Source organism: Corvus kubaryi, unplaced genomic scaffold (genome assembly GCF_017639235.1).
Source record: "Corvus kubaryi isolate FWS band 111438036 unplaced genomic scaffold, C.kubaryi_AGA036_p1.0 37361, whole genome shotgun sequence".
In the NCBI taxonomy this organism is placed as follows: Eukaryota; Metazoa; Chordata; class Aves; order Passeriformes; family Corvidae; genus Corvus; species Corvus kubaryi.
The window spans coordinates 274151-286255 of NW_024581118.1; the positions used below are offsets into that span (position 1 = coordinate 274151).

The 12105-nt window shown below is 46.2% G+C and overlaps 1 protein-coding gene across 1 annotated transcript in view; it reads left to right on the plus strand.

Annotated features, from left to right (window-relative positions):
- The window catches only part of LAMC1 (laminin subunit gamma 1), a 65708-nt gene extending 56950 nt beyond the window's left edge, over window positions 1–8758 (plus strand). The window contains exons 19-28 of the mRNA XM_042033802.1: window positions 1375–1580; window positions 1966–2045; window positions 2400–2537; window positions 2725–2869; window positions 3208–3357; window positions 3757–3871; window positions 4221–4420; window positions 4642–4800; window positions 5292–5391; window positions 5785–8758. Of these exons, the coding sequence (XP_041889736.1) occupies window positions 1375–1580; window positions 1966–2045; window positions 2400–2537; window positions 2725–2869; window positions 3208–3357; window positions 3757–3871; window positions 4221–4420; window positions 4642–4800; window positions 5292–5391; window positions 5785–6041 (1550 nt within the window). The 3' untranslated portion in view covers window positions 6042–8758. The remainder of the gene's footprint in view (window positions 1–1374; window positions 1581–1965; window positions 2046–2399; window positions 2538–2724; window positions 2870–3207; window positions 3358–3756; window positions 3872–4220; window positions 4421–4641; window positions 4801–5291; window positions 5392–5784) is intronic.
- Window positions 8759–12105: the final 3347 nt, after the last annotated feature.

Sequence of the window (12105 nt, forward strand, 5' to 3'; positions counted from 1 at the left end):
TGGAATTTTTGATCTCTCTTTCCATGTCTCGAATCATAGAATCATTTAATTTGGAAAGACCGTTAAGATCAAGTCCAACTGTTCCCTACCTCCCAGCACTGCCAAGGCCACCACTAACCCATGTCCCCAAGCGCCACATCCACACAGCTTTTAGGATCCCTCCAGGGGTGGTGATTTCATCATTTCCCTGGGCAGCCTGTGCCAGGGCTGGACAGCCCTTTCAGTGAAGAATTTTTTCCCAAAACTTTCCCAGGCACAGCTTGAGGCTGTTTCGTCTCATCCCGTCCCTGTTCCCTGGGAGCAGAGCCTGATCCCCCTGGGAGCACTGTCCTGTCAGGGAGTTGTGGAGAACCAGAAGGTCCCTCCTGAGCCTCCTTTTCTCCAGGCTCAACCCCTCCTAGCTCCTTCAGCTGCTCCTCACCAGACTTGTGCTCCAGACCCTTCCCCAGCTCCAGGTTCTTCTCTTACTAAGAGGGCAAGGTAAATGCAAAAAAATCTACCCTTGCAAAAATCTGTGCACATCTCTAGGAGTTATTTCTGGTTTTCTGTGGTAGTATGTTTTTGAAATGTGTCAAATGTTCATGTTCAATACTTAAGATGTGCTGCAAGGTATTTGGGAAAAATCTTAATTTTGGAGTTCTGCAGGCTTCTGCTTGCACTTTAATTCTTGGTAACACTCTCAGCTTTTCAAAAGGAACTGCCTTGATTGTGAGGCGCATACCTGTGCTGTGATGCCTCCATTATTAAGATGCTGTTGTGGGGAATTACCTGGTGGTCCAAAAATTAGAGGAAGTTTGGGTGCCTTATAAGTCCTACATATGAAAGAACCAAGGCTCTATCCTGCTGGCTTTTGTCAGCCCTTTGGTTTGGGGGGAGTTTGGAGTGGGTTTTCTATTCCACACAGCTCCTAGGTGTTCCCTATGGAGTTCCCTGTGCCTTTCTTCAGAGTAGCCATTGTTGCTCTGAGTGTGGAAAAATGTACATCTGCACTATTCCTCAGTTTCTGCTTAATTTCTAGGAGTTAAGCTAAAGAGAATTCACAAAACTCATTGAGGAGCAGCTCCATAGTCATTTTAAGTCAGTGAGACAGGTAAAAAGCATGATTCTGAACACAAAATCCCCCATCAGAGTCAGTTCCAACACCCAGTGGGATTGTCTTATTACTAGTTAATGGCTTTTCATTTCTCCTGTTTGGTGCACATTCTGATTATGACTTTGATCTCAAGCGAAGTAACTTGTGAAATGGCTTGCTGGTTCCCTTTCAGTAGGGGATTAACCTACCAACACAGTGCCTGCAGTGGTAAGCTGCTGCTCCAGCTTCTCTTCCTGCTCTGATTAATTTTTCCTTCCTCTCTTTTCTGTTGTGTGTTTCAGATGTAGATCAGGGCCTCATGGATCATCTGAAAGACATCAACAGCACCTTAGTGAGTCAGCTCAACAGGCTGAGGATCATCCAGAGCACAGTGCGGGACATGGAGAACCTGGCGGAGCAGGCCCGGGTGCGGGTGGAGGACACCGAGGACCTGATCAGCTTGGCTTCTGATATGCTGGAGAAGGCCAAGGTGGCAGCTGACAACGTGGTGAGTGTGCTGCTGAGATCCCACACAGCTGGGAGAGGGTGAGGGCCTTTCCTTTGGTGCCTCTGGTGTGTTTCTCCACTTGCTCTCTCCCTTATACAGCAAATTTGCATCAAGATCATGGGAAATCAGTGAAGAAAGTTTGCCACTGTCTGCCACAGATTGTATCTCAGCCCAAACCAACATAAAAAGTCCTAAATAAATATTAGCACTGTTGTTTTTCAAGGGATAACCAGTGGTGGAAACTGCATGGGCTTAAGAAAAACAGAATGAGAAGTAGGTTAGATACATCTCTAAGCATTTAGATCATGACAATAACTATTTAAAGCAAAGATGAAGAAAAGATGAAAAAAGAGCCTTAAGGGTTTGTTTTTTCTTTCTTTTCCAGTCCATTACACCTCCAGAGCAAAGCAGGGACCCCAACAACATGACTCTGTTGGCAGAAGAGGCCCGTAAGCTGGCAGAAAGGTAGGCTGTGGCAAGACACACTCAGTGTGGCCTAGGTCAGGGCCCTGCTCTTCCCTACAAGGGGGAAGCAGAATTCAGTTTGCTGGATATCAGACACACACCCTTTGCAGTGTAAGAGACTGGTGCTGTGGGATGATGGCTGTGTAGCACTGATGGCAAAGATTAAGCATGTGGATGACAGAAATGGCAACCATCTTCCATTGCAAGTGTTTCAGCATCTCCCATATGTAAATCTGGGGGGTGAGGGGGGAAGGAAGGAAGGAAAAGTAAGAGAGAATATAATCGAGAAATGAGGATAAAAACTGTTGGCTGACAAATCTAATGGCATTATTTTTCTTCTGTCATCTTGTCCAGGCACAAAAAGGAAGCTGATGAGATTGTTCGCACAGCTAAGGCTGCAAATGATACTTCCACGAAAGCATATCAACTGCTGCTGAAGACCCTGGCTGGAGAAAACCAAACTGCAATTGATATTGATGAGCTCAACCAGAAGTGAGTCAGTAACAGAAAATTGTTTTTATTTCCTGACTTTAGAGCAGTGCTTAAAACTAAGACAACCCTCTGTATGCTTTGGATTTTACAGGAGGTGATTTTCAATTTCTTAGCCTCACTACTCTCTTACTAAGTTCAGTTCTACAAAAAATACTGTAACATAACTGGATCCTTGGGGATTTTTTAGGTACAATCAAGCAAGGAATATTTCTCAAGACCTAGAGAAACAGGCCAACAAGGTGCTTGTGGAGGCAGAGGAAGCTGGAAACAGAGCCCTGCAGATCTACGCTAATCTCACCAGCCTGCCTAATGTGGATTCCACAGGGCTAGAGGTACATGTGGGCACCATTGTGCAGTACTTCCTAAAGATTGCTGGTTTGCTGGCATGCCTTACATGTGCTCTGCTAATGTTGTCTGCATAAGAATGGTTTGTGAGTTTTTTGTCCATCCAGGCATAATCCAGCTTTTATGCAATTCCAACATTTATGCAGGAGATTTAAATGCAGAAAACCACCTACATAAACCCCACCTCCCTCAGTCTCTGAAGGACAAAAATCTGAGTGAAATGTTTGCCAAACATCTTGGCTTGAATGTAGAAGTGCAAAAATTTACCACCTGCTCAGGAATTCTTTAACATTCAGGAATCTGTGTGTGTGATTTCCACCTGCAGAATGAAGCAAATAAGATCAAGAAGGAAGCAGAGGAACTGGATCAACTAATTGCCAGGAAGCTAAAAGATTATGAGGACTTGAGAGAAGACATGAAGGGAAAGGAGCTAGAAGTAAAGAACCTCTTGGAGAAAGGGAAGACAGAGCAGCAGGTCAGTTCCACTTTGTGCAGGCTTTTGTTTCCCAGGAAAAAAAAAAAAAACAAGGAAGACAAGTAACTGGCCAGATGTGAAAGATCTCATCTCATTCAGTCTTAGTATTACTTATTGATTATGAGAATGCTGAAGAATGGCCCCAGAAAGGAGATGCAGAAAGCTGTTAAAAGCAACGGCTTTGAGGCTGTATGGGAAAATAGGAGATATTTGTCAGATGTGGTGTCAACTTTGTATTCAGAACAGTATTCCCAAAGTACATACACTCACCTGGTCTCAGAGGAAGCACTGCTCTTCTGGATGGCATTGGTGTTTGAAGCTGAGCAGTACTTTTTCATACATGAACAGAATTGTTCTTCAGAAAGTGAGAATACATTGATACATGTCATGTCTCCTCAGACTGCAGACCAGCTCTTGGCTCGAGCAGATGCAGCAAAAGCCCTGGCGGAAGAAGCTGCTCGGAAGGGCAATGGCACACTACAGGAGGCCAATACCATTCTCAGCAACCTGAAAGGTAAAGAGAGAGGAAGCACTTGGAGTGAATCCTTCAATTCCGGTGTGACAAGTCACTTGGCAGTAGGATATTCTGGTTAAAGAGGCCCTGCTATTGCCCTTACCCTGAGTATTGGGTGTGTTCTTTTGGTTTGTTTTTCTTTAAAGAAAAAATATAAGTGTTTTCAGGGACTGGAAATTTCCTTTTAACTTCCTTATTTAGCATCAGAAGATGTGCAATAGGGAGAGCTGACCCCAGTTTGCTCTTGATCCCTCCAGTGTGCGGGTAGCAAAGCCTTGGGTAGCTTGGTCAAAGGAGCATCTCAAGGCTCTTCTGGAGCACGTGATAAGGATCTGCTTTTCCCCCTTAGACTTTGACAAGCGGGTAAACGATAACAAGACGGCGGCTGAGGAGGCACTGAAGAAGATCCCTGCCATCAGCCAGACCATTGCAGAGGCCAACAATAAGACACGCCAAGCAGAGCTGGCGCTGGGCAATGCTGCTGCTGACGCCCGCGAGGCCAAGACCAGAGCAGATGATGCTGAGAAAATCGCCAGCTCCGTTCAGAAGGTGAGTCTGCTGCAGCTCACTCCCTCTGAGATACTGTTGTGTGATTGCATAAACTCCTGTTCCAGTATTTCCTGGTGAGCCCCGTGTGCTCTCTGCTGTATTCTCCACTGTGAATGCAAAATGTGGCAAGATAGGAAATCAGTGCATTTTGATGAGAAGGATTGAAGGAAGTTCTGCACTTTCACCACCTTTTTCCATTCTCTCCCACCTGTTGGCTGCAGAGTGCTGCTGCTACCAGAGCCGAAGCCGACAAGACCTTTGCTGATGTGACGGGACTGGTCAGAGAAGTGGATGACATGATGAAGCAGCTGCAGGATGCAGAAAAAGAGCTGAAGCGGAAGCAGGCAGATGCTGAGCAGGATATGAAGATGGCAGGCGAGGTAAGTACTGCTGGCAGGTGACAGCAGTGGCTATGAACTGCCTTCTCCCTGCTGTCCTGTCAATGAAGGCTTTCCTCCTGCTCTCTGCTTGCAAAGATGGTGCTGGGTCCAGCCAGTATTCTGACTCTTCCAAGTTTTAAGTGGGACTGAAAAGGAGACAAGTTCTGGTGCATTAGCATAGGCTCCCTGCTGGAATTTGAGAGCTACTTTTCCTTTAACTAAAACTTGACTGTATCCCTATTGATTCTATCCTGGCTTTTATTGCAAAATCCTGGTTGGTGTTCAGGGATCCCCATCCTGAAATACTCAGAAAACCGATTACTTGAAGATTGTCAGTCTTCTCCCCAGCCCTGTGATGAAGATCTTTGTGCAGGATTGTTACCCTGGAGTGAGGAGGCAGTGATGCGGTGACTAACTGCAGAGGAGAGGCAACAGTTTTGTAATCCCTACACCTTTTTTGTGCTCTCACTTATTTTTTTTATATCCTGCAGGCCTCACAGGCTGCCCAGGAGGCAGAAGACAATGCAAGAAAAGCTAAGAACTCTGTGAACAACCTACTCATTGTCATTAATGAGCTGTTGGATCAACTAGGTAGGACTGTCTTTAATGTGCTCTATGCCTTTGAGTGTTTTCCTGATGTGTGCTGGCTTTCCTGCCAGTGTTGCGTGAGAAACCAGATGGATGTGTAGACCTCTTGAAATGGGGTTTGTGTGGTTTTGGCAAGGACTTTGAGTTTTTTTCTTTCCCGAGCAGCCTCAGAGCTTGTTGTGCAATGTTCATTGTTGGTTTTCTGCAAACTGAAGACTTCTTGAGGCAGTGGAGATATCACCCATATGGTTGGTCCTGTTTTAGATGCTGTCTCTAAATACAGAGATGGCCTGATGGAGGTCTGTGGGTCTATGGAGCTGTGGCCTCAGCCATGTGAGCACCTAGGGGTGTCAAAGGCGTTTTAATGCACTTCACTATTTGCTTCTGGCTTTTCAGGGCAACTGGAGACGGTGGATTTGAACAAACTGAATGAAATTGAAGGTATCCTGAACAGTGCCAAAGATCAGATGAAAGATAGTGACCTGGACCAGAAAGTGTCTTTCCTTGAGAGAGAAGCCAAGAAGCAAGATGATGCGATACAGGCCTACAACAGGGACATTGAAGAGATCCTGAAGGACATTAGCAACCTGGAAGACATCAGGAAGACCTTGCCATCTGGCTGTTTCAACACCCCGTCCATTGAGAAACCCTAAGGGTGCACCAGGGGTGGGGGGAATTGCCCTGGTGAGTGGTGGTTCGGCCATGGAGTGCCTTAACACACATTACCTTCTCCAAATCCCCAACTCTTCGCTGCTTGCAGCCACTGTTTTCTTTTCAAATCAGGATAAGTTGAAAGGTTTTTTTTGGTTGGTTTTTTTTTTTTTCTTTTTTTTGTTTATTTTTTTTTGTTTTTTTTGTTTTTTTTTTTTTTTTTGAGAAGCAAATTAAATATCCGTCTTTGGGCATCAAAGGGGTTTTTTTATATAGATGGTTTTCCTGAGCACTCCACCTTTGCCCCTTCCTCAGACACAGTTTCCTTTTGATTAGTGCAAGGATGAGAGATGCTCTGGACTCTTTATACTGTGGTTCAGAAATAACCATGTGAGCTGTATACAGCAAGGCAAAACTAACCCAACTTCCTCTCCTGTCTTCTCCCTTTAACTGTAAAATCTCAGTCCTGGAGCTCTTTGTCCCTATGAAGGAAGGGGATGGCTACCAAAGTATTACTGTGATGGCCAGTATAGCTGCACTCGATTCACATTGTTCTTCCCAACTTCTAACCCTGTGAGTTTATTTTTTTCATCATTACCTAGTGGCCAATCCAACAGTGTTGGTAGCCTTTGACAAAAATAGCTGAAGCCTCTTTCTGAAATGCTTTCTGTGATGATGCATTGCTCTGAGAAAAGGGCAGCCTCTGATTGGAGCTCTTTGGGAAGATGGGATACTGGTGGAGTAGTGGGTCTTGCCAGCCCCACTCCTGTTCTGTGGAGAAGTTTTGGGTCCAGTCTGAAAGCTACTACCTGCTGGGTAGTCCAGACTGCCAGAGTGTGGAAGTTATGAGCTGCATTCCCATCTGTTGCTACTGAATTTGCAGAGGATCTGGTTTTCTGGGCTCGGAATGTCTGGCTGACAGATGAGCTTGTTGAAGCAGGACAAGTCTTGCTGAAGAGGAGAGCTGCCATCCGGAGAGCTCTAACAGCTGCACTGCCCCCCCTGCTGAATGTCTGTAGGTGGGGGAAGGAAGGGGGCACATGAGTGGAAATGGAAAGGTCTTTCTTTCTCCCCATCTTTTTCCTGAAGGAGGACAGCGACATTTTTATCTCTCCTGCCATTGCTCTGGCATTTTGCCTGTTTTAAAGCTGGCAGGAAGAGCTGGAATTTCCTGGTGCCCTCCTTTCTTTTTGCCTCCAGATCTCCCTGTCACCGTAAAGCTACCACAGCACAGGGACCTCAGGCCAGGCTCAGGTGGCAGCTCTGCCTTTCACATCACTCCCACCTCCTCCGCACAGGCTCCCTCCCCAGGCAGTGCTCACTGGTGCTGGGTGGGAGTGGCGGGGAGCCCTTTGCTCCGAGACAAGAGCATCCTCTGCAGCTTCCTCCTTGCCTCCAGCCTGGCATCTCTCCCTCCTTTCTCTGAGATCCAGTATATATCTATCCTTAAATACTATGCAACTTTGTACGTTTGCGTAGCGGGGAAGAAATTATTATCTGACACACACTGGTGCTATTAATTATTTCAAATTTATATTTTTTGTGTGAATGTGATTTTTTTTTCCATTTTTAAAAATCATGATTATAGTGTGAGGAAGTCTCCTGTGTGTGTGTATGTGTGTGTAAATATACTCAGCCATATTTCCAGAGTGGCACAGCCTGGTCTCCTCTGTGTGCTTTCCCCTGTAGCCATCGGGGCATATACACCGTGTATCCCTTCTCTCCATATTATTCCCTTAAAACTTGGGATTTCTCCTCGCTGGGCTCGTGCTTGGTTCCCTCTACTGTATCCCCAGCACCCATCCATAACCACTTTGCCTGTTGGGTGGATGTTTTCCAGCCCTGCCTCCAAAGGCAGCCCTGCCCCATGGTGCCTGCAGTGCCCTGTTCTGTGTCCCTTGTCCCCTGCCGTGCTGTGCCAGGAGTGGGACAGGGGCTGTGTCTTTGCAGCTGGGCTGTGAGGAGCTGTAGCACTGTTGGGAGACCGGACCCAGCACTGAGATGGTCAGAGAGCTGCATTTGGGGACATCTTGATACCACTGTGCAAGGCAGGAGGCTCGGTGCAGACAGTGCTGCTGGGTAGGGGGTGTTCCCAGCAGACTCTGCGTTGCTCTTGTATCCCTTCCCTTAATGATTGTGGGATTTCCTTCCTGCCTGGAAACCCCCCTGGAGGAGAGCTCCCTGTGCCTGCACACATAGGGACATTGGGTCGCTCTGGGAAGATGGCTGTGACCATGTCACCTCTGCCAAGGCTGTGAGAAGAGCAGATGTGAAGATGTGCGCATGCCCTGGCTGACCTCAGGCCTAAGGTTTCCTTCTTTCTTCTCCTGGGTTTTTGTTTTTTTCTTTTTTTTTTTCCTCTTAAGCTGTTTTTAACAGAATTTTATTTTTAAATAAAAAAAAATCTTTATAAACGATCTCTTAATCAGTACTGCATTACAGCCATTATTCATTGTATAATGTCCAGTTATTTCTTTACGTAATGTGATGATGTGACAGCTGCTGGTGGAGTGCTGGGTGTCACGGATGATACGTGACATTCCTTCATCACCTTATTCCTGACTGTGGTCCCCTCAGTATGTGCCTTCACTCCAGCTTTTTTTGCCTTAATCTGTGGTCTTGCTGTCTGGGCCGGTGAACAAAATGCAACACTTGCAGTTTTTATGTATAAAACAGTATTTCTTATTTATAATAAAGTCTGAATATTTGTAACCCTCTACACCTGAGCATTCTTTTGAGTACTACTTTATTTTTGGTGGTGAGGTATTGATGGGGATGTGTCTCAGTTGCAAGATTCACCTATTGCTCCTTAGACAACCTGGTTTGGTATGGGAAAAATGAAGAAGAAACTCAGAAATGCATGTGGTGGGATGCAGATGACAAGGATGATGGTTTTTCCTTGTGTCCACTGCTCCACTGCCATGATGGATTTTAAGCTGCTGGTTTTCCAGGACTTAAAAACATACTATGTTGTTGGTGCTGATACTATTGGAGTGGCACTGTTTTCCTGGAAAGCCCTGAGGAACTGGGGGGAGTTTATTTACAGTAAGGGTAAACTCCTTTTTAGTAAACAGGTGGAAAAGGATGGGGGTCCTGGGAAAAGAAAACAAAAACCCTGAATAAAGAAGCTGAAATTACTGAGAACTGCCACAAATCTGGGTGTGCTGTGTTGTTCTTGGGTCCTGTCTCCCAGAGCCTGGGATAAATCTTATTCCTGAATTAAGCAAATTTTTAAGGACAGATTGCAGTGATAAGAGACTAGGCGGTTCTGCATTCACACTTGTCTTACAGCTCCAGCTGGATTTGTTATTTTTCTCAGCAGAGGAAAACGCACAGGTCTTATTAACTTGCATCAGAGCTAATCCCATCTCAGCTGGTAAATTCTTATTATTTTTGCATCTCAGTTTGTGTACTTTCAACCTTTCATTCTTCAGTAGTCACTAATGAATTTGTTTTCTAAAATACCTCTTTGTTTTTCTTGCCAATGTTTTTGTGGAGCAAATCCCAGCTGGTAAAATTGGCTGAGGTTTCAGCTGGAGTGTGGTGAGCAGTCAGGGAGCAGAGAATTGGATGGTGGGATGGTTCTGACTTTGCATGGGCTGTAGGTTGACATGGAGCCTCTTAGCATTTTGAGGCTAAAATGCTTAGTTTAGGAAGCAAGTCTGTGTCCTTTATTTTATCTTCAGGACTTTTATCTCCGGAAGTTTTTTGTGGGCATTGTGCAAATGTATGTCAGAGGTGATCTTGAAGGACCATGAGCCTCGTGTTCATGCAGTTTTCAGAGGTAATGCTTGAGGATGGTGGAGGGTGATGAGGTAAGAGTAACCTAAGTAGATACTCAGAAATCTGTTACAGGGAGGAGCAGACCCAGCTCCAAGGGACCATGGTCATGGCTTACAGGTTGCCAAACTGTTTTACCAATATTTTGAAGCCCATGTAGAGATGCCCTCCTCAGATACTCTCTGCTCAGTGTAGCCTGTACCTGATATCAAGGTGGGTGAGGAGGCACCTTGCTGAGCAGTGACCAAGCCATGCTCTGGTAGCCTTTATTCTTCAGTTCCCTGTGTTTCTTCTCAATGCCCAAGTTCAAGCTCCATCATCTCTCATGTGCTCTCTGGAGAAGCAGGAGGCTGCCAGGCGACAAGGGGCCTGGTGAGAAGGTGGCAGTGGGGAGGGCTTGGACAGACCTGAGCTGGGTTCCCTCTCACTTCTGGGGAGGACAAGACATTGTTACAAGTTAAAAAGTCCTGGGAACAGCTGCCTGGAGGAGATGTCTCAAGTGTGTTTGTGTGGATCTGAGGAAGTAGAGGAGGTCATACAGCTGTCAAATTGAGCTGGCACTGTTCTGTGCTCCTATCTCCAGCCATGCCATGTTGGACCACATTCTGGTTAGTTATTTTTTCTAGTTGGCTGCTGGCCTGATGCCTTCATTGTGCCCCCATCCCAGAAATATCAGGAATGTCACATAAAAGTTATCCCACAGAGGCTGGGCATGGGGACAGAGAGGGGAATGCAGTTGGATAGCAATGCCTTCTTCCTCTGTCCCTGTCTGTCTCATCCCTCTCTGGTCTGGGCAGAGCACAGGCAAGGCAAGGCCAGACACGACAGCACTTCCTTGCTGTGCTACTGCTACTGCCCTGCCCTGCCTTGCTTCCTCACTACCGGCCTGCTCCCTGCCTGCCTCTGCCCATCCCAGTGGAGCTGCTGCCTGAATGATCTCCTCTGCTCCAGGTGGCTCTGGCTGTCATGAGGACTTTTTCCCAGGGCACCCAACTGTCAGAGGAGAGACTGAAGTCCAGTCTCCATTGCTGCACTGGTGTTTGGTGATACCACCACATCATGATCACTGATTTTCCACAGAGGAAATCCCAGAGAATTTCCTCCTGGAGGACATGGCAAATCAGATGGTCCCTTGCAGAAGGAGGCTTGGGGATGGGAGGGTTGACCTGGGCTGCAAGGACTCACAGCATCATGGTGTTCATCTGGCATAAGTCACCAAGATGGGTTTTCTCCTTTGGTTACATTAATAGAACCATCACTTCAGAGTTTTTACACATCCATCACTTTTCACCAGCAACCACCAGCAAAATTTAGATTATTATGCTGTTTCAGACTGATTTTGGAGAGGTTGATTCTGCCACAGGCACATCCTCAAGGACTGATGTACTTGTGATCCACGGTGGTCGGCCTGCAGTAGCAGCTTTTTTGGCTCTGTTGTGAATGAACATAAAAACTGTTTCATTGCAGTGTCTGATAAGCACAGCTGTTCTTTATGCCTCCCTCTGCTTTCACTTTTGCTTACTCTAAAAGGTAAAACATTTTTGTTAACCATGTTGGTGTGAGACCTTTTCTAAAGGGTGCTGCCATAGCAATGGGTTGCAGTGGGACATTTGCTCTGTGGAGGGTGGTGGGCAGCTGCTCATTCCAGATCGGGTGTGTTTAGAAAATCAGGGCCCCAGGAAATACATTTTTGGTAGTCTCATGGCATGTGGTTTTCAGAGGTCATCTTGAAGCATAGTGGTGGATGACAAGGTGAGAGTAACCTGAGTCAATAAGCAGAGGTGACTGAGGAGCGAGCTTTCAGGGCCTTGTTTGCACAAGTGGAGTGAGAGGTGGGGTGGTAATGGTGAGATAAAATGGATAACATGGAGGAGATAGATAAGGGAAAAGCTTCCTGATGGGGAGGGCTGGTTTTCCAAGAGGTAAGTCAGCCAAGGATGTGGTCTGGGTGAGGTCTAAGGGAACTGCTATATGGACCACGTTGCTGGATATGAGCTTCCCAAGCAGAGGGGTGTCAGGAGGTAGGAAGGACACAGCAGAGATATTTTGGGCAAGTGATGTACTTAGGAGCAGAAGGGATTTTGTCTCCTTAGAGGTATGAGTGGATCCTGAGAACTGCTGAATTGGTGGGAACACCATAAATAATTTTATCCCACTTAAAAAAACAGTAATGAAAACCAGATAAAACAACCTCGGATGCCAAAACCCACCATGCCACTATCATGTTCAGGAAGCTGTGTTCCTTGTTGTGAGCTGTGTTAAGATCCAGCAAGTGAAATGGAAAGA